The 21,206-nt window shown below is 49.1% G+C and overlaps 1 protein-coding gene across 7 annotated transcripts in view; it reads left to right on the top strand.

Moving 5' to 3' along the window:
* Positions 1-17,277, top strand: part of DENND2B (DENN domain containing 2B) — a 152,166-nt gene extending 134,889 nt beyond the window's left edge. For all 7 annotated transcript variants that reach the window (XM_012783975.2, XM_012783976.2, XM_012783989.2 and 4 more), the window contains 11 exons: positions 822-931; positions 1,147-1,216; positions 4,247-4,324; positions 4,864-5,004; positions 8,485-8,633; positions 12,215-12,392; positions 12,648-12,689; positions 13,685-13,796; positions 14,381-14,620; positions 15,433-15,519; positions 16,501-17,277. In XM_012783975.2, the coding sequence (XP_012639429.1) occupies positions 822-931; positions 1,147-1,216; positions 4,247-4,324; positions 4,864-5,004; positions 8,485-8,633; positions 12,215-12,392; positions 12,648-12,689; positions 13,685-13,796; positions 14,381-14,620; positions 15,433-15,519; positions 16,501-16,535 (1,242 nt within the window). In that variant the 3' untranslated portion in view covers positions 16,536-17,277. The remainder of the gene's footprint in view (positions 1-821; positions 932-1,146; positions 1,217-4,246; positions 4,325-4,863; positions 5,005-8,484; positions 8,634-12,214; positions 12,393-12,647; positions 12,690-13,684; positions 13,797-14,380; positions 14,621-15,432; positions 15,520-16,500) is intronic.
* The last annotated feature ends 3,929 nt before the right edge of the window (positions 17,278-21,206 follow it).

A 21,206-nucleotide genomic window follows, 5' to 3' on the forward strand; every position in this document is an offset into this window, starting at 1 on the left:
TGGGCCAGTGCTTATTTGGAGAGTGAGGGCTGAGAGAGCACCTCTCAATGTGCTTAGAATAGAATCCAAAACCATTGAATACCATGTAATTCCCCCACTTAGTGTATATAATTCAATGGTTTTTAGTATATTCGCAGAGTTCTAGAGTCATCACCACAATCAATTTTAGAACATTTTTTTTATCCCCGTGAAGAGAAACACTGTACTCACTAGTAGTCACTCCCCATTTCTCTGCATATACCCTCTCACTTAGCACTCCTCTGCTGTCACTAGCCAGCAGCCTGGGCTCCTTTCTCTCTGCCATGGCCTCTACTAGGAATGTTCTTTCTACACCTTTTCCCACAGCTGCCAGCTTGTTGTCATTTCTCAGTCTCTGCCTAAGCAGTACATCTTTGAAGAGGTCTGTCCAGATACCCTAATTGTGCCTCTCCCTGTCCAGTTCTCTCTGTCACATTACCCTGCTTATTTCCTTTGTTGTACCCTCTAAAATGTTGCAGTTGATTATCTCACGGTCCTGACCAGAATGTGCAAAGTCAGGCATCTTGTCCACTTTGTTTCCCATCAATAGCCCCGTCACACAGCACAGTGTCAGATGCCACATAGAAAGTGCTCTGATGACATTTACTGAATGAATGAATGATGCCTCAGCTCACACTCTGACCTCTATAAGAATAAGGAGTGGGACAAGGGTTGCTAAGAAGCATGCCAGTTGGCAGGATGGCATTAGCGCTCTCAGGGAAGGAGCGGCTTCTCAGCTCCCTCCTCCCCCAGGGTCTACATCATCTGCTGGTTACCTCTTCCCATATTCTTCTTCCCTGCAGCTGGACCGACCCACCAAGCAAATGCGGGAGGCAGAGGAAAGGCTCAAGGCTATCCCCCAGTTTTGCTTCCCTGATGCCAAGGACTGGCTCCCTGTCTCAGAGTACAGCAGGTGAGGCCTGGCCCAGACTGGCTTGAGGGAGGAAGGGGGCATAGCCTTCTCTACCCCATGGCAGTGGGCAACTGAGTGGGGCCTGCCCTGGTCGCAGCCTACTCTCTTCCAGCAGCCTGGCTCTTCATCTCATCCCTGACATGAGTCCCTGTTCTTGGGGGCTGTTTCGTGGGTCCTCTGATACCTCCCTGATGCCAGACCTCTCCCTGTTCCAGTGAGACCTTTTCTTTCATGCTGACTGGGGAAGATGGCAGCAGACGCTTTGGCTATTGCAGGCGCTTATTGGTGAGTAGGGCTAGTCAATTCTCAGGGGCTGGTAGGCTGGGGATGGGCCAGAGTGTGGGTGTGGGGATGTGTGTGTGCCCTTCTACAACTTGGCTTGTGTGAAATCCTATGTTCTGCTTCCTGAGGCCACTCCTCACCCCCTGCCACATACACTTTCACCTATGAGGCGCTTCTGGGATAGCAGGGCTCAGAGTCGTCCTTCCAGTTGGGTCCTGGGATATCTGCAATAAGGGAGGAAGTGCATCACCTTTACTGGGTTATCATATCTTTTTAGCTTTTCTACACATTTTCTTTTCAATCATTTTTTTGGGGATTATGGGCTCTGATAGCTGATCTCTGGTTGCATGATCATATCAACCCTGGGCAGTATGTGTATATTTATCAGACTGGGTGAGGGACAACCTTCCTCACTCTGAAACCTGGCCAGCATGAAGTGGGGAGGAGTCCTGCCAGGGGTCTGGAGACTGAGCAGGTACAGAGAAGTACCTTCTCTGGAATTCTGGGAGAGATACCTGGAATTTAGGAGAAAGGGATTGGGTTTTGAAAATATAAGCCATTTTGTAGAGAGAAGTCCTTCCCCATTTCCCTTCTTATTAGTCCTGGGGAACAGGTTGAGGTAGAGGCACAGAGAGCCAGGGGGAGACCTGGCTCTGTTGCACTCTCCCCTGGGGGCATTGGGTTGTTGACAGTGTTTTTGAGTTTCCAGGCCTTAATGGGAGAAGGCCTAACCAGATACCAGTCTAGGGATAGATGGGGGAGGGATCCTAGGCAGGAGTAATGTATACCAGCAACCCTAAAGGAAGGATTCCAGGCCATTCATTTAATCATTTGTTTACTTGGAAATACTTATCCAAAACACTGACTCTATTGAGGGTCAGGCCATGTGCTGAAGGCACATAAAGATGAGTTTGACACAGAGCCTATTCTTAAGGAACTTTATTAGAAGAGGTTGGACTTGCAGCATGGAAGGGAAGGGCCAAAGGAATAAACTTTTGGTTAGGACCTGTCATGTTCCAAGCTGGATGCTTTAAATATGTCTTTTTTAAAATTCTCACAATAGCCCATAGGTATTATTCCTGATCCGTAAATTAAGAAATTGAGATTTGGAGGTAGAATGACTTGCCCAAGGTCACACAGAGTCAGAACTGACTCCAAGTCCTTTATCACCAATCTGGTACTCTGGGGTCACTGCAAAGGATGGTCTTCAGAGAAGGGATGTTTGGATGTAGAATGCCCAGTGAGGGACTAAGGGCATGTGAAGCAGTAGAGGTGTCAGGTGGAGAGCCAGGCAGAGGCCAGCATGCCCTTGGCTCCCCTGGGCCTAAAGAGCAGCGTTCCACAGGCCGCCTTGGCTGGAGCGTAGACAGAGCAGAGCTACTCCTCTGCAGTGGGCCTTCTGCCCCCAGGGAAGAGCGTGTTTGTCCTGGCGTGCTCAGAGAGGGCCTGGGCTGGGTCCCTGCCAAGGGGGCTGGCACTAGCTCGGCATTCCTGCAGATTGGACACAATGATTCTAACCCAAATCCCACATACTTGATTTAATCACTTGGGGCTTTAGGAGAGGCAGGGGAGAGGGAAAGAGAGAGGAGTGCGTTTCAGACCTAATATGGACAAAAACAGATCTGCCTTCTCTTTAGATGTGTGACGTGTGGCCAGCAGGTTTGGAGACTGAAATAGCCCCATCTGCATTTGCTTAGCAGTCCGCATTGTGAGGCCAGCACCTGCTGCTCTGCTTCCTCCCCGCTTGGCCTTGTGGGGCACTCCAGGCCTCCGAGCCCAGATGTAGCCACAGAGCCCTGCCAGCCCTTGGCTAGAGAATGGATCCCGGCCTACATGTGGGGGCTCCAGGCCTGGAGCTCTCAGTACATGTCTCCTTCTCTAACTGCCCACCTTTTAAATTTATTTTTTCTTTGTTCTCCTTTACTCCTTTATAGCATACCTCTCTCCTGTGTCTTTGTTCCCTTTCCCTTCCTTCCTACCAGAAAGCTGCATATTTTAGAGGTAAGACAGCAGAAACAGAGGCCAAAACAGACTTCTGGCTCCACAACTTCTAGATACCTGGTGACCTCAGGCAATGACTTAATCTTTTTGAACTCAGTTGCCTCAGTTTTAAGATGGGGATAGGCCAGGTGCAGTGGCTCACGTTTGTAATCCTAGCACTCTAGAAGGCCGAGGCGAATGGATTGCTTGAGTTCAGGAGTTCAGGAGCAGCCTGAGCAAGAGCAAGACCTCGTCTCTACTAAAAATAGAAAAAGTAGGCATCATGGCACATGCCTGTAGTCCCAGCTACTTGGGAGGCTGAGGCAAGAGGATCACTTGAGCCCAGGAGTTTGAGGTTGCAGTGAGCTATGATGACACCACTGCACCCTACCTAGGGTGACAGAGCAAGACTCTGTCTCCAGAAAAAAAGATAGGGAGACAGGGATAATATTCCCTCTCTCACAAGTTTTGTGGAAAGTACCAAGCCTAGGATGCAGATATAGTAAGCATTCAATAAATAGTAACTCCCTTCCCTTGTCTGTTTTCAGTTTGCCCTTTTAGAATGGGGGTGGATCAAGGAAGGGAGAAAAGAGTGACCAAAAGAAGGGATGTTTTGTGGAATGTCCCCTGTGGGGCAGAAAGTTACGTGGCTTGCTCCTAAGAATGTACACGAGTCCTTCTCATTACCGTCGCATCTGCTGGGGTCCCATCCTTAGGGATGTTAATGCACAAATCACATGGTAGCCTCTGCCAACCTGCTTTGTCCTTTGCCAGCACCCCCTAGTGTCCTGGGAGGAAGGGTGGGGCCTTTGTAGAGCTTGGCAGGAGCCCGGCACCTCAGGCTGGAAGACCCAGCAGAAGCTGAGATCTGCCTTGCAGAATGGTGGCCTTTCCTTTGAAGACCTGGCTGGGTAGAGGTTTAGAAGTAGCTTGGAGCCTTCCTCCACTGTAAGGACAGTCTTTAGTCTTCAGTTCCTGAGGAAAAAGAGCCAGATATGGTAATCATGCATTCTCTGTGTCTGTGTCTCTCTCCTCCTCCTCATCCTGGCCTAGCCAAGTGGGAAAGGGCCCCGGTTGCCAGAGGTGTACTGTGTCATCAGCCGCCTTGGCTGCTTCGGCTTGTTTTCCAAGGTAAGAGGCCCTGGCTTGCTTCCCTCCCTCCCTCCAGCTGACAGCTCCCCTAGGAGTATTTGCAGCCAGCTTAGATGAGAAAACCACCTGTGTGCCTGAGCGATGGAGTGAGAGTGCAACGGCAAGCTCTCCGACTCCCTTCTTACTCCCAAGCCTGGCTCCCTATCAAGCTGGCTGGCATTTCCCCAGCTCCTGTGCTGGCAGTGTCTGCCCTGTCACAGCCCACCCTGGGCCATGGGCAGAGCTGGCAGCCTTGGGGAAGCTGGGAGTGCCCAGGGAGCCAACTCTTGGGTGATATTTCCTTTGCCTGGCTACTCCACTCTTGGGGACTGAAGCAAAGCCCGTTAGGGAACAGAGTAGTCAGAGTGCCAAGGAAAACGGGAAGGGTAGGGTGTGCAGATCCTGGCAAGACAGTCCTCCTGTCTCCCAGCTTCTGGCCCAGCCTGGTCAGAAGCCAGGTTGCCCTTTTCTCTGCCCAGGAGGTGGGAAGGGCGGCGCCCTGACACCCTTTCTCACTGGACTGCTGGTGGTGGGCACAGGTCCTAGATGAGGTGGAGCGCCGGCGTGGGATCTCTGCTGCATTGGTCTATCCCTTCATGAGAAGCCTCATGGAGTCACCCTTCCCAGCCCCAGGGAAGACCATCAAGGTGAAGACATTCCTGCCAGGTGCTGGCAATGAGGTAGGGATCTCTGTTGTTTCTTCTCTCAGGCTTGGGTTTGGGACTGGAGTAGGACCTGGCTCACCAAGGTTACAGTCACTGGGAGGTGCGGAGCACTGGCCCCTCCCTCAACCATGTTCATCTACCTCATCCATAGGGACCGAAAAAATGGACAGTGGGGCTTGAAATGTTGCCCAGCTCTCTGCTCCTTCTTGGGGCCTTCCCTGACCTGTTTGGACTAAATTGCATTCCACCTGCCCTCCTCTTGTTCATTCATTAAATATTTACTGAATAGCACATCAGGGATTGTGCAGACCACAGGGCAGAGTCATAAAGTGAAAGAGAGACACAACTCTGTCCTCGTGGAGTTCATAGTCTAGTGGGAGATGCCGATAGTAAATAAATACTTCTGAGTATAAATAGATGATTCCTGAATGTGTTAAGAGCCAGCTGAAAGCACAGGGTCCTATGAGAGTGTGTAAGAAGGGGTGTGCTTTAGATTAGGGGGCCAGGGAAGGCCTTCTCTGAGAAAGTGACATTTTACCAGAGACTTAAGCTGTGAGTAGGAGGCAACTAAATGCAGTGGGGGGGGGAGGACTGAAAGAGAAGGGTACAGATGTGAGGGATTACTCCAGGCAGAGGAAACAGCATACGCAAAGGCAAAAATTGGGAAGTTCCTGTGCTGGTTGGGACTGAGAAAGGGCCAAGATGGTTGAAAAGGTAGTGAGCAGGGGTGGATTGGCAGGTGAGGACCTAATCACAGTGTCGCTGGTAGTCCAAGTTAGGGGTTTGGGATTTTATCTAAAGCAGGATTATGGTAAGATCTGATGCATGTTTTTAAAAGCTCACTGTGGCTGCTGTGCAGATAGTGGGTTGGAGTGAAAACAGGGAGATCAGCTAGGATACTATTGCAGCAATATAGACAAGAGATGACAGCAGCTTGGATTAAAGTGTGGCAGAAAACTTGAAGAGAAATAGATGGATGTGAGATATATTTTAGAATTAAGGAATTGAAATCCACTGGGGTTTCCCCACTCAGGTAAAATAAAAGAAAAAAATAGAATTAGGATCAGTAGCACTTTGTGTTTGGTTGTAAATAGGGAATAAATGTTGTGGAGACTTTAAGGCCAACTCGCAGTTTTCTGGCTTGAGCAACAGGATAGATGACAGAGCCGTATATTGAGCTGGAAGCACCTGAAGGATGTGATGAGGAAGAAGAGGAAGAATTTGATTTTGTACACATTAAGTTTGAGGCACCTGAGAGAAGATATTGAGTAGCACAGAGTGTGGCTAGAGAAGAAAAGAGAGCCCAGGCCTGGGTCCTGGTCAGTTCTGAGGAACGCCACCATGTGGAAGCCCCACACTAGTGGAGCCCCGAAGTTGGAGAAGGGAGCAGCGGGAGAGGGCCCGGCTTGGAAGTGGAGGAAAAGGGAGCGCCTGGAGAAGGAAGGAGGGGTCAGGATGAGGCTGGCAAGTTGCTTATAAGGGCAGGTTTCAGAAGCGGAGCAGGGCCCCAAAAGCCAGAATAGAGTGAGCTGAGAGTTAATGGGGCAAGGAAGAGGAAACAGGCTGTGTAGACACCTTTGCGAGAGGCTTAGCTGTGAAGAGGAACAGGGAAGCTGCAGTGGTTGAGAGGAAATGTGGAGCCAAGGCAGCGTCTGTTGGGTGGTTGTTCGCATGCTGGTGGGAATGGCTGTGAGAGGAAGAGGTTAGTGATGCAGGAGAGAGAGGGAATGATCAGACTGTCCCTGGGAAGGCGCAGGTGCTGGGCTCCTCAGAGGGATTGGCTCTTGTTAGGAGAGAAGGAAGGGCAGCAGTTGGTAGATTTTGAATTTTCATCTGATGGCTTAGATTTTCTCCAAGTAGAAAAAGTTATCCTCTGAGAGTAAGAGGTTGATGTTGGGCTCTTAGGAGAGGGAAGAGAAACAAATTATTTGTTGTCCTGCCCACCCCATGTCAGATGTTAATTATACCCTTCATCTGTCCTGAACGCGGTCTCAGCTGTGATTGTTTGTTGTTGTTATTGGTTTTTTTATTTAATTTTTTTTTTTATTTTTGCCACCCTCCACAACCCCCAAGCTGTGATTGTTTAGGCTCATTCAGCCTCACTGGGCCTGGTCTCCTTGAGGACAGGGATGAATGAAGAGGCCCTGGGCATATGAGCAGCCTGTGGGAACTCCTGGTCCTGGGGTTGGGGGGCTGGACCCTGGGTAGGGGGAGTGTGCAGGCCAGGTGCTGGAGAGCAGGGCTTATTGGGTTGTGTACAGGGAGCTTGTGATATCTTCTCAGGTAGGGACAGGGACTGGAGCAGGTACAATTGTCGTGTGGCATTCCTTCAGCCCACATTCACTGAGCATTTGGGAAGTACTCAGCACTGTGCTAATCCAGGCCTCCTGGGAGCTCACTGTCCATCAGGAGAGGTAGTGTAAACAGATTGGTACAGCAACCTTTTGTGGTCTCTCTGGGGACCAGAAGGATGAACGTTGAGCTAGGAGTTAGAACTCCTTCACTCACTTGAAGCCTGAGGAACAAATGAGATGATGTAGGGTAAAAAACCGTTGCAGAACATTAGCTCTGATACCATGGTGTTATAAGAGATAACTGGTTTCTCACTCTAGTTCTCAGGAGGGCTGCATGTTCCTGCTGCACACAGACGCTCGGGGACCAAGGATGAGACTGGCCAGGGCCCAGGGACAGCTGCTTTGGCATGGCCTGAGGGTTGGCAGTTCCTCTTGCTCTCACTGCTAGGGTCAGCTGCTACCCTCCACCCCTGTGACTGTCCCCAGAGAAGTGACAGCTCATGCCATGGCACTGACCTTGGGAGCGGCCTTTGGAGGGAAGAGAGCTAGGCCTGGCCCTGATAAGACAGTCCTGCTTCCTAGCAGGGTTGTAGAATGGCCAGCCCTTTTTTTGGGTTTTCCTTGTGCATGGCATGGGAGTTAGGATGATGAAGATAAAGGCCAGAATGGCAGAACAAATGTAGACTCTGGAAGGAAACTCCTTCTAGCAGGAAAGGGAAGGGGCACGGCCACAAGGACACCAGCATTGCCTTTCCAGAGAGGGCTGAGAATGGAGTCCTGGGATGTGGAGATGTCGTCTTACCATGGCCTGGAGAGCAGTGATAGACTGTGGGATCTGATCATCATGGGGGCCATTCCTTTGGGGAGATGGGCAAAAGGGTGGGAAGGACCCTACAGATGAGGCCATGTGGTTCCCTCCGTCTCATTATCCCCTGTAGCAGCCAGCTCTTCCCTAACTGAGATCTGGAGTATAGCCCCTCAACTCCTTCCTTCTGGTTCACAGCCAGCCCTCTCACCTGCAGTCTGGGTGTCTGAGTACCGTGGGGCAGAGCTGTGGTCTGCGGGGAGGGGACACTGGGTCTTGTTGTATAGTGGGGTAGATTAGAGACACTTGGAAAGAGAGGGCGGGAAGGAGAAACCAGCCTCTAGTTGCTTTGTGTTGAGCCCAGGGTGGCACCACTTTCCCGTTGCTCTCCTGCAGGTGTTGGAGCTGCGGCGGCCCATGGACTCCCGGCTGGAGCATGTGGACTTTGAGTGCCTTTTTACCTGCCTCAGCGTGCGCCAGCTCATCCGCATCTTTGCCTCACTGCTGCTGGAGCGCCGGGTCATTTTTGTGGCAGATAAGCTCAGGTAGGGCCCAGCAGGGCAAGGAAGAAGAGGGGAGACATACCCACTCGCTAATTGAACAAGTGTTTATGAGACCTAGCATATACCAGAGAGTGTGCTATCAGCATGGGTGTGTCTGTGTGTGCCGTGAGATCAAGACAAATAGAAAGGTGAAAAGTTAGCAAACCAAGGAAGAGAGGATAGTTGAGGGGCAGAGTTCAGGAGCTCACAGATGGCAGGACTCAGAACCCCATGGAGGACTTAGCCTGAGGGAAGAGGGGGGATGCTTCTTCCTTTACAGTAGCCAAGCTTGTGCAGGTGCAGACATATCTATATGGAGAAAGCTAAGAACCTAAGGAGATTCTAGCTGATTGTGGCATTTCTTCTGGAGGGGGAGGTGAGGCCCTCTTTGTGGGATGCTGACTTTGAGGAAAGTGATGAGCTCTCAGAAGAGCCACTGTGAGGAAGGGGCACTGACTGGGGGCAGCATGAGGAGGAGCACTGAGCCATTAGTGAGGGGCCAGCTGACGTGTCCCCTGGAGAAGGCAGCTGAGTGGAGTGGCAGCCCTGGGCGCTCAGGGAGTTGTGGAGGTGGACGAGGTGAGGGCTTTGAGGGTGTGGGGAGGAGAGTGGTGGCAGGAAGGTGGGTCAGTCAAGCCTGGGAAAAGAGGGTGTCCAAGGCCTGAAGGGGCCAGGGAGGGAGGGGGGAGCCACTTTAGGAGGACTAGAAAAGAGCTGGATAGATCTCAGGCTTTGGTCTGAAACGGCGTTTGTGAATTTTAGAGGTAGAAGTGCTGAGCAGATCTGGTTGTGGCCATAGGAAGGGTGCAGAAGAGATGGTCACTTGATGTAAAGTGTTCTAGGGAGGAAGACATTCTAGGCAGCTGAGGTTTATACATATATAATGAGTGAGATGTGCACCATCTCGGGGATGGTCATGCTGGAAACTCAGACTTGTGGGGGGAAGGGGGAAGGGCATTTATTGAAACCTTAAAATCTGTACCCCCATAATATGCTGGAAAAAAGAAAAAGAAAAAAGTGACCGGGTGCGGTGGCTCGCTCCTTTAATCCCAGCACTTTGGGAGGCTGAGGCAGGAGGATCACTTGAGGCCAGAAGTTCAAGAACAGCCTGAGCAACATAGTGAGACCCTCTTTATAAAAAATTAATTAATTTTTTAAAAGTATATGTTGGTGGTGAGACAGGCAGGAGATAATGGAATCTTAGCAATACGTTTTACATCCTTTTTCCCAAAGAGTCCGTCCCAAGCAGTGGTTTCTCTGGAGTGGTGGAATTAATCTATTCATTTAGACATTAATTAAGCCACCTGCTCTGTGCCTTAGCATTTGTAAGAAAAATCCTCTTTCTGGTTTGTTCCCTTGTGAGCACCAAATCCCAGGGGTGTCTCCTTCTCTATGTATGAGGGTAGTTGGGAAAAGCAGGAGAAATGGACTCCTGATTGCCCTCACAGGGCAGGGAGCCAGGCCCACCCTCAGCCCAGAAGGAAGGAGGAAGAAAAAGCAGAACTACTGACTTTTCCAGAGAGTGCCAGGGTTTAGAAATGAAAGCCATCACTCACTTGTTCTCATCACAGCCTTGGTGCTTCTGTTACCCGTAGTTCTAGGTGTTTCATGGGCCCATCAGGCCCTTATGAAGGGACCCAGCCCAGCAGCTGGAAGTAGCTGGGCATGGCAGCTCCAAGAGGCCCCCACCTGCCGAATTCTGCCAGCCATGGTCATTGCCAGCCAGCAAAGCCCCTGACTGCCTAGCTCTGGTGCGCTGGCCTGGCCTGGCCTTAGTGGCTCCTAATAGAGCCTGGACTCTGAGGTTTCCTTTCTTGAAGGACCCAACCCTCACTCAGTGCTGAGCCTCCTCTTTGCTACCACCCCCAGCCCAGCCCCTATAGGGTTATGAATACAGCTGTTGTTTCCTGTGCTTGCAGCTGCCTCTCACATTCCAGGACCATTCTGGGAGGAAACATACCAGGGTCCTATTTCTGGCCTGGCTCAGTATTCAAGTTCTACCAGTCTCGGGTCTTAGAAAAGATGTCCTTTCTACTGTACACTCAGAGTCTGCCCCTGACTGGAGACGGGAGAAGTAGGTCCAGCCAGCTCATGTTCCACTGCTCATGTTTTACGTTTTCTACAAGTTCTTTGTCCCTCTCGCCTAGTTCTGATGTGGGGGTGGTGGTGAGAAGAGTACCCAGGCTCTGCATTCATTGGCCATAAGGGTTGTACAAAACCTTCTGCCCACCAAACCCCAGGCCCATTGGAGGGGGTTGTAGAGATCAGGCCCATGATCCTGCTGCAGGCCTTTTCCAGATGTTTCAGATGACTTTCCTTGGGGTGTGGGGAGCTGCCATCCCAGAGGCTGTCAGGGCCAGGACACCTTCGTCTCTATGACACCCAGCAGTATTTTAGGTGTGCACAGGGTGGCAGGAGAGTCAGGCAAGCCGGACAAGCACTTGTGAACATCCAGAGGTCCTTCTAGCAAAGGGAGTTTGTTTCTGTCAGAGGTGGGACCCATGTTCTCTCACCGGTGGGTGTGAGAGGGTAAGAAGCTGCTTAAGGTAGAGCACAGGGCCCTCATGGCTGACAGGTGCAATCAGTAGATGCAGAGGGAAAGTCAGGCTTGGAATGAGCTTGGCTCTGGGCCTCTGTCTCCTCATCTGTGATATGGGCCCCAGTTTGACTCTCCTCCTGACAGACGGGGGTCCTTCAGTCCAGCATATCACCTGTGTTTCCTGGTGCCCCACACCAGCCCTTGGAACATGTGGGGAGTGTGTGCTCACTTCTGTACATTCCAGCTGCCACTGTAGGGCTTGTCCTTCAGTTTCCCATCTGTCCATCAGCTTGGGCAGCCAGCCCTGTGGAACTCCTGGGTCGTGAGAGGGGTGGCCGCACTGGGACCTGTGCCTGCTCTGCAGCCTGGGATAGATAGTGGGAGTGGGCCCTTTTGGCCTGCTAAGAATGGTGCCAGCTGCCTCGCCTTCTGATTTCTCTGCACTCAGTGCTTCTCAGACTGCTGTTTCCAGTTAATAAGAGGAAGGAATGGAGGGCATGAGGGAGGGAGCAGTACAAGTAATACTGGGCTGGGAGGCAGCAAAACCGCTCTTGTCCCAGCTCTGACACTTGACCAAACTGACCCTTGGTATTGCTGGCCTCAGCTGTGAAATGCAGAATTGATAAGATGACCTCCGAGGCCCTTCTCGCTCTTACATGTTGTGGATTTGTGATCAACTCTTGCTCATCCTACCCTTTGTACTCCCCGGCCTGAGCCGATACTCCCACACCAGGTCAACCTGTGCATCTGGGTGGCCGTTGGTTATGTGTGAGTGAGTTCTTTGTGTGTTCAAGTGTTGCTACATACCTTTATGGTTATTTGTAAGCAGAGTCCCTAAACAGGGTAGCACCAGTGTCCTTGAGGCCCCAAGCAATGGGAAAGTGGAGGCTTCACCAGTCTGCAGGCTCCAACCCAGGCCACCAAGCCCCACTGGCATTTTTGTTACATTGGGAGGTTTACTATCCAAGGATTTCCTGAGCCCCCAGTAGCTCTAAGGTGCTGGGCCTGGGCTCAGGTACTGTCTCTCTGTCTGTCCGCCCATCAGTACCCTCTCCAGCTGTTCCCATGCAGTGGTGGCCTTGCTCTACCCCTTCTCCTGGCAGCACACCTTCATTCCTGTCCTCCCGGCCTCCATGATTGACATCGTCTGCTGTCCCACACCCTTCCTGGTTGGCCTGCTCTCCAGCTCCCTCCCCAAACTGAAGGAGTTGCCTGTGGAGGAGGTGAGCCACCTGGGGAGCCAGCTGGGGAAAGGGAGGAGGAGGGGAGGGGAAAGGGAGAGAGGCTGCTAGGATCTTCTTAGCTGTGACCTCTGGGCCTCTCTACCCAGCTCTCATCCTTTCTCCCTGGGAGGTCTGTCCCTGGCTGGAGTTATTTCTGTTATCTGACCCTGGGAACCTGGGAGGTCTGGAGGCCTGGCAGAGGGCATTGCAGGACTCATATCCTGAACCACTGTCACTAATGACTCCTTTTCCCAGGCGCTGATGGTGAATCTGGGATCTGACCGATTCATCCGACAGGTGAGAGCAGCATGCTGCAGGACCTTGGCCTGCCCTAGGATGGCAGGATGCCCTTGGTAGACTCAGACTCCCGAATACCCCCACTGTCATGAATACTGCTCAACCTTCACAGCCTGCTTGTTGAGCTCTCTGGGTTGAGCTCTCACAGAACAGACAGGGGTGGGGAGAAGCTGATCTTAGGAGCCTTGACCTCAGCAGGATCTGCCTTTCCAGCTGGCATCGTTAGGTTCTGGAAGACAGTGTGTGAATTCGAAAAACATGGCCCGGAAGTCCAAAGACTTGATCACTGGGCTCCGCCACCTTTGAGACACGTGGTCTTGGATAGGCCTCGGAACTTCTCTGAGGCAGTGTTCTCATCTGTAAAGCAGGACTGGTGATAACACTTGCCTTGAAATGTTGCTGGGGGGTCACACAAATAAGTATTGAGTGCAGTGTAACGTACAGGCTCGCATCACTGTCATTGGCTGCAAAAAGTCTTTGTTAGTCATAGAAATCCTCCTGGCTTTCTACAAAGGAGCACAACCCCAGGCCATCTCCTCTGGGAAAGTGCTGTCTGTCACATGCCACTCACTGTGCTAAGGACTCTGGGTGCAAGGCACGGGACCAGAGTGTGGAGACAGGAGTGATAGACTGACCTCATCCCTGAGACACAGGGTGGGCCACCATCTTCTTGCCCTGAGCCAACTGTACTTCCCACCTGGAGCTGAAGATCAAGGAATTAGGGAGTTGGGATGTAGGGGTAGGAACCTTGGTTGGTCCTAATCACAGTGGGCACTACCGCTTTTTATCTATGTAACCTTGGGCAAGTTTCTTAACCTTTCTCTGCCTCAGTTCTTCATCTTAAAATGAGGTTGATAATAGTTATCAGGGTTATGGGGAGAATTAAACAAGATTATACATTTAAGCTCTTTGAATAGGGCTTAGCACACAGTAAGTAAGTGCTCAGTCACTGTTGGCTACGATTATCATCACCATGATTTTTCCTTCTCTTGTAGATGGATGATGAGGACACATTGTTACCTAGGAAGTTACAGGCAGCTCTGGAGCAGGCTCTAGAGAGGAAGAATGAACTGATCTCCCAGGACTCTGACAGCGACTCCGATGATGGTGAGGAAGGCTTGTTGGGGCAGAATCAGCTCTGCTCTGGGTCTGGGTCTCACAGGCCAGGACCCTGTTTCTGTGCATAGACCCTTTGTGGTTGATGAGGCTCCAGCTACAGGACCTTGGTCTCCCTCTAGTGTCTTCTCTACCCCAGGAGAATTGGGAAGCAAAACCCAAAGACATGTGATAACCATAAAGACTTTTGTTGACAGGAAATTAATTACTCCTCTTTCTCGGGCCTTCCCTTAAGCCATGGCAGGAGATGGAGGGAACTTCCTCTTCCTGGGAAGCCAGGAAGATCACATAGGGTGAGGGATGTGAGGAAAGTGGAGCTCTGGTCTCTGACTTCTACTTTTATTCATCCAGCAATTATTTGACAACTTCCATGTTCAGAATACAGTTTCTGACCTGCAGGAGCTCATGGGATAGTTATACTAGAAGCCCATGAGCACAAGAGATACAGTTTCAAGAACAAGGGAGGGGTACTGGCTGGAAGTTTTGTTGGGAGAGGAACACTACACCAGCTAGAGATTGGGGAAGGTCTGTTAGGCTCTTGATCTGAACCTCAAAGATTTTCTTTTCCCTTCCAGAATGTAATACCCTCAATGGGCTGGTGTCGGAGGTGTTTATCCGGTTCTTTGTGGAGACTGTTGGGCACTACTCCCTCTTCCTGACACAGAGTGAGAAGGGGGAGAGGGCCTTTCAGCGAGAGGCCTTCCGCAAGTCTGTGGCCTCCAAAAGCATCCGCCGTTTTCTTGAGGTTTTTATGGAATCTCAGATGTTTGCTGGCTTCATCCAAGACAGGGAGCTAAGGAAGTGTCGGGCAAAGGGTAAGGCCAGAAGAACTTGGGGTTAGGAGCTGTGGGTTCTCTTCTCTAACGCTTCTGCCACCAGCAGGGCTGCATACCCAGGCGCTGTGATCAAAGCTCTTGGGCATCAGCTGGGACCAGCCTGTTAACACCCCTTTTCTTCTGTTAGAAACTTCCAAGGGAGCTTTCTTCTCCTTCTGTCCCAGTAAATGCCTTCACAAGGCTGTGCACAGGCTGGAGCCACATGGCTAAAGAGTGACACTGGTCTCTACCTAAGAGCAGCATGCTGGCGGTTGCCCATCTCCCCCTCAGAGGTCCTTCTTATTTGGAGAAAAGAACCAGACTGAGCAATTTGGGGGGTTCTGAGAACCTAGGGAGGCTAGGAGGTCTCTTAGAATTGGGCTAGCTGTCTTGGGTTGGTAGCAGTCCCCATTTAAGGCAGGTGGTTATCTTTTCTCAAGTTCTTTCTGTCTAACCTCAAGGTTATTATTTCTTCTGTCCATTAATGCTGTCCATTTAGTATAACAAACCTTTTTGGGACAACATGGTAGAGTGGTCTAGAAGAAGCTAGCAGTGTCCACTCATGCCAGCTCTGCAATAAGGGGTGGCATCCTCACCATAGTGCAGCTCAGGAATGAGCATTTTGAGGTGGGGTATCAAGGGTCTTTTTGCTATTAGCAGTGAACACCTGTGAGATGTCACTAAAGAGAGTTTCGATACAAATTATAATCTCAGATGCTTGGTTTCTCCTTTTGTGGCATCTGTGCCCATGGTCTCCTTCCCTTCCTGCAGTAACTGTTCTCTTCCCTGTTACTGTTTCTCTTCTCACCTAGGCCTGTTTGAGCAGCGAGTAGAGCAGTATTTAGAGGAACTCCCTGACACTGAACAGAGTGGAATGAATAAGTTTCTCCGAGGTTTGGGTAAGTAGCCTTGTTACTGATGAGACATATGTTCAGCAAGAAGGGAGGGGCTGGGGATCTGTGTACCAGAATACACTAACCCACTGCCAACAGGTGTTAATGTTGGGGCTGTAGACAGAACAGGATGGGATCGCTTGGTGAATAGAAGGTTCCCAGCCAGTGCTCCAAGGGCATTTAGCATACATAGTACAGTCGTCTCTCTGTATCTGTGGGGGCTTGGTTCCAGGGTCCTTCCAGATATCAAAATCCATGGATGCTCAAGTCCCTGATACAAAATGGCGTAGTATTTGTGTACAACCTATGCACATTCTCCTGTATACTTTAAGTTATCTCTAGATCACGTATAATACCTACTACAATGTAAATAGTTGTTATACTGTATTGTTTAGGGAATAATGACAACAAAAAAAAGTCTGTACATGTTCAGTACAGCTGCAAATCCCAAGTATTTCTGATCTGCTGTTAGTTTAATCCATGGATGCAGAACCCAGAGAGAGGGTCTATTGTACTTATATGAAACTGCAGAACAAAGAAAAATCACAAGTTCTCCCATAAAGCAGGTCTTTCTGTGTGCACTCCATCCTGAGTGAATATGAGGGCCGTTAGAGCCAGTGAGCTTTCCCCATCCAGGCCATACGAGGTCTACAAAAGTAGTGCCAGAGTGCCCTTCCTGCAAAGCTCCACTCCCTTCAGGGTGCTCAGCCAGCTAGATTATAGAATCATAGTGACTCCATTTGAAGGGATATGGAGGCCAAAGAGGTTAAGTGGCTTACCCAAAGCCACACAGTGGTTAATACCAGTGCCCTAATTAGAGCTCTCCAGTGTTTTCACCACCCTGGATCAGATCTATCACAGCTATAATGCAGTCTTTCTAATCCCTTCTCTCCCACTGAGAGGGTTAGGGCTGCAAGAAGGAGAAAGGGTGGAGGTTGCAAGGGATGACATTGAAATATTCTCACTCTTGCTCCCTCTGGCCCACAGGCAACAAAATGAAGTTCCTCCACAAGAAGAATTAAACCTCTTTCTCAGTAGCAGAGTCCAGTGCCTTGCAGAGCCTGGAGCCTGGGGAGAGGGCTCAGCCTGGGACCCTGTGGCTGCTCTGCCCCCGCAGATCCCATCCTCCAAGCCAGCCCATCTCTGCCTTCACAATATCCCAGGATACTGTTTGTAAATAATCTGCTGTAAGCTTTCTTAACTGTTTTTGTAACAAGCAGAGAGAATATGGTAAATATTTGTATATTCCCAAGGGGCGGGGTGCTTTCCTGTCCTGCCAGAGCATGGATGAAGTTTTGCTGGGTGCTTGTGACTGGCCAACTATGTGCAGCTGACTGTCTCAGCCCAACCACTGATCTTCCCTGGAGGCTTTTTGCCTCCCTGCCTTCGGCCCCTGCTGCCAGTCTCGGGCCCTGGAGAGTTGATGCTGTCTTGTTATGTACAGGAGGACTATTTTTTTTTTTTTTTTTAAATCTTAAGAGTTTCTATTTTTTTCTGGCAATCCCCCTCCCAGCCCTCTGTTTTTGAAAGGCAAAAGCCAATCAGTCCCCATTTGCAGCGTGGTACCAGGCTCTTGAGCCTGGTCCTCTTATTCCTCCCACCCTCTGAGATGGTCAGTGAGTCATGGAAAGCTCACCCCACAGCTCTGCCAGTCTCTGGGCCCGGCTCACAGTCAGTGGTGGCCATGATGCGGTACAAGGGATCCCTCCTTCCCACCATCTACGGGTGTTCTCAATAAACAGTGTACAGTTGTTTGGGCCCAGAGCCTCATGTGTTCCTTGGCTTCATTATCTAGAGTTCTCTCTCCTGTGAATGAGCTGAAACTGGCCAATCAGGGATGAAACACCATCATGCAGGGAATTGAATTATTTAAGGGGTTGGCTTCAGCATGAATCACTGACTGCCTCTGCAGTTGATTTCTCTGGTCTGAGTTGTATGACTGGTTTTAAGAGAAGATATCTAATCATTGTTCTAGTTCAGCTTCCCACTCCAGTAGCCAACTGTTCAGACTTAAGTATTTTCAGTGATGGAAAGAATGTTGTCTGCCCTTTGGCTCCATTATTAAGTGAATCTTAACATTTCCCTATTCAGTCTGAGGCCCCTGAGACATCACTGGGTATCCTGATGTTGGCGGAGTGAAGAAGCTAAGCTAATGCCAACCCAGGGCTTGGTCATACATTGACCCATTACCTATCATTTTTTCATGTCACTTTGTGAAGATTTTCTGCATTGGAACCCTAGGTTTTCATACAGAAAGTTCTGCTACCTTCCATGGCATGGAACAACAAGGAGAGAAATAAGGTGGGGAATAAGGATGGCTTCAGCTTTCTACCCACAAAAGCCTTGGTAGAGCAGAGACCTTGAAAACTCCCAGGGTGAGCCATAAAGCTGCAACTATTTTCATTGGTATTGGGTTGAGGTCTGGCAGGAGTTGAACCTTGGGGTAAAGTTTTCCTGTCCTATCCCCTAACCAATTTAAACAGGAGATGATCCCATCCTGAGTTTCTTTCCCTCCTTCCCCCACATCTCCATTGAGACTTGCACAGTCCCCAGCCTGTCCCTGTCCATGCTTTGGGGCTGTTCTCTGCCTCATAAAGCAAAGTGGAGGGTTTGTCTTCTGGGAAGACAAAGTCATTTTTTCTGAAAAATCCTCCTGTACAGTTGGCTTTGCCATTTGCCAGGAATAGAAGAGCAGGGATTGATGTTTCATGAGTCTGGGTTTTCAAATGAGATCAAGAGAGAAGACAGAGATTATAACCAGAAAATTCAAAGTGGAATATTTTTACTTCCAGAACTCACTGCTGTCAACTCAGCCTGGGCTTCATGACAGTCATAGAATTGGACTCCTTAATAATAAAAAAAAAAATATGTAGGCCAGGTACGGTGGCTCACGCCTGTAATCGTAGCACTCTGGGAGCCTGAGGTGGGCAGATTGCTTGAGGTCAGGAGTTCGAAACCAGCCTGAGCAAGAGCGAGACGCTGTCTCTACTAAAAATAGAAAGAAATTAATTGGCCAACTAAAAATATATAGAAAAAATTAGCCGGGCATGGTGGTGCATGCCTGTAGTCCCAGCTACTTAGGAGGCTGAGGCAGGATTCTTGAGCCCAGGAGTTTGAGGTTGCTATGATGCCACAGCATTCTAGCCTGGGGAAACAGAGTGAGACTCTGTCTCAAAAAAAAAAAAAATTATATACATAGATAGATAGATAGATAGATAGATAGATAGATAGATAGATAGATAGTTCCCCAAAGGTTCTCTCTCTCCCTCCCCCATCCCTTCCCCCTCCCTTCCTCTTTTTAATGTGGTTCATGTGATCAGATCACAAGATGTATAGGTGTCATTTCTTTTCTTGTAAATTTTGACATTTTTATGTATCTATAAGATATATCTGAACCTTGAGTGAATCCCAGAGGAGTATGTCTCCTACCTCCTACTATGGCTGCAGCTTTTATCCCAATTGAGAAAATCGATGCTGGCACCTAATGTCTTGGAATGGGCTGCAAGGGACCATACACTGATTGCTGTGGCCAAGGCACAGCAGCCTTATGGGGGAGAGGAGAGTGTATGTACAGTGGGCCTGGTTTGGGGTTGAAAAAAGTTTCCAGGGCTTCTTTCCAAGTTCTGCTTTCTCATGATCTCTGGACCCCTAAACCAATGATTTCCAACCCTATCATTGATTCTCTTTTTTACAGCAAATACCATAACTCTCTCCTTTACTACCCTGAAATGAAATTCATAGATAATATAACCTGCTTAAATACACCTTAACTGTAATATAAAAGGGGAGAAATAAAAGGGAAGTATTTTGTTATAAAATAATATGCTTAAATAAATATGTAAATGTTCAGGCACAACAGTCCTAGAAGATATAATGAAGTCAGATGCCTGCACCTGTACACAGAACTGCTGTGAATGCGACAGCTACACATGCAAAGTGTGTTTTTAGCAACTCCATTACTACTGAGTAGTTACCAGTGATGAGGGAGTTATCTGAAATGAACAATTTTTGGTAATGTTCCGAACAAAACAAAGTATGAGCTTCCCCTGATTTAAATGATAGTTGGATTCCTAGAAAATTTAGAAGTATATGGAAACTGAAAAAAAAATAAACCTTTTTGATTATCTGTAAATAGAGTTAGATTCTAAGCTAGATTTTTTTTAAAAAAGAGGTTTATTTGGCCCACAATTCTGATGGCTGGAAAGTTTAAGACTAGGCAGCTGCATCTGAGAGGACCTCAGGCTGCTTCAACTCATTGTGGAAAGCAGAAAGGTAAGGAGAAGGGTAGCGGGGTGTGTGCAAAATCACATGGCAAGAGAAGGAATCAAGGGAAAAACCTAGGAAACTAGACTCCTTTTTCTCTACTAATCGACTCCAGGGCTAAAACAGAACTCACTCATCCTGGTGAGAGGGAATTCATCTATTGGTGAGTGATTCCCCCATGACCCTAATGCCTCCCACTAGGCCCACCTCCCAACACTGCCACATTGGGGATCAAATTTCAACATTAGTTTGTCAGGGACAAACCACATCCCAAGCACTGCAGGGCCCAAGAAAGTAAGTCTAATTATATTCATAGCCCTGTTAAATTTTTGTTAAAAATAATACTCTTTATTTCACATGTAGACTTATAACCTCCCTTGTACCCAAAATGACTTACAGCAATACACAAACAGGATATTTCAAAAAACAACTTGAAGTGGGAATGAAAGTTAAGAAAAATTGGGATGTAAAATAGAGCCACGAATTAAATATATACCTTAACCTATATTCTCACTAGAGTGATGCATAAAATACACAAAATTTGTTTCTAGAGCCAGATAATGGGGTGGTATGCATCCCAAATATCATAAATTTGCCTCTGGAGATGGAGGTGTAATTTAAAAAGCCATAAAAACTTGAACGAGAGACAATATTATTTTCAGCACTGGCAAGTTTCTGGTAGCACTTTTTAAAAATTAATTTTTTGCTCATTTATATTGCTTTTTAATATGAAAGTAAATGGATTTGGTTAAACAAAAAACTCAAACTGTACCAAAACATACGTTTCCTTAACCTCCCAAAGCTCTTAAGAGGAAATCCCTTTTCTCAGTTTTATGTTCTTCCCGGATATTTCCATGCGTATACGAGCACGTTTTTAAAGCCCAATCTCCCCTTAAACATACTTGGCGCTCATTACCTTTTAGATAATTAAAACAAAGTTAATTCTCAGAGGTGTGGAAATTCCCATCTTGAAAATGTATGTAAAGACTACGCCTCCCGTTCTTATGCCCACCGCAGGCGGGCCTTGTTTTGTTTTACTTTGGAGACAGGCTCTGGCTCTGTTGCCCGGGCTGGAGTGCAGTGGAATCATCACAGCTCACTGCAACCTAAACTCGTGGGCTCAAGCGATCCTCCTGCCTCAGCCTCCCGAATAGCTGGGACTACAGGCGCCGCCCACCACGCCCAGATGGTTTTTAAAAATTTTGTAGAGACGGGGGTCTCATTGCCCAGGCTGGTCTTGAACTGCCAGCCTCAGGATTCCAGGCGGAGCCACCGCGCCCGGCCTGCAAGCGAGGTTTACAACGCCACAAACCCTACGCTCTGAGGGGGACCCACCGCTGCACTGCGACCGAGGCTGTAGTTGAAACTACCGCCTCGCCCTCCCCGCGGGCCGGCCAGCCACCTGCCGGAAATAGCCGGGAGAGGTTGGA

Source organism: Microcebus murinus, chromosome 4 (genome assembly GCF_040939455.1).
Source record: "Microcebus murinus isolate Inina chromosome 4, M.murinus_Inina_mat1.0, whole genome shotgun sequence".
Taxonomy (NCBI): Eukaryota; Metazoa; Chordata; class Mammalia; order Primates; family Cheirogaleidae; genus Microcebus; species Microcebus murinus.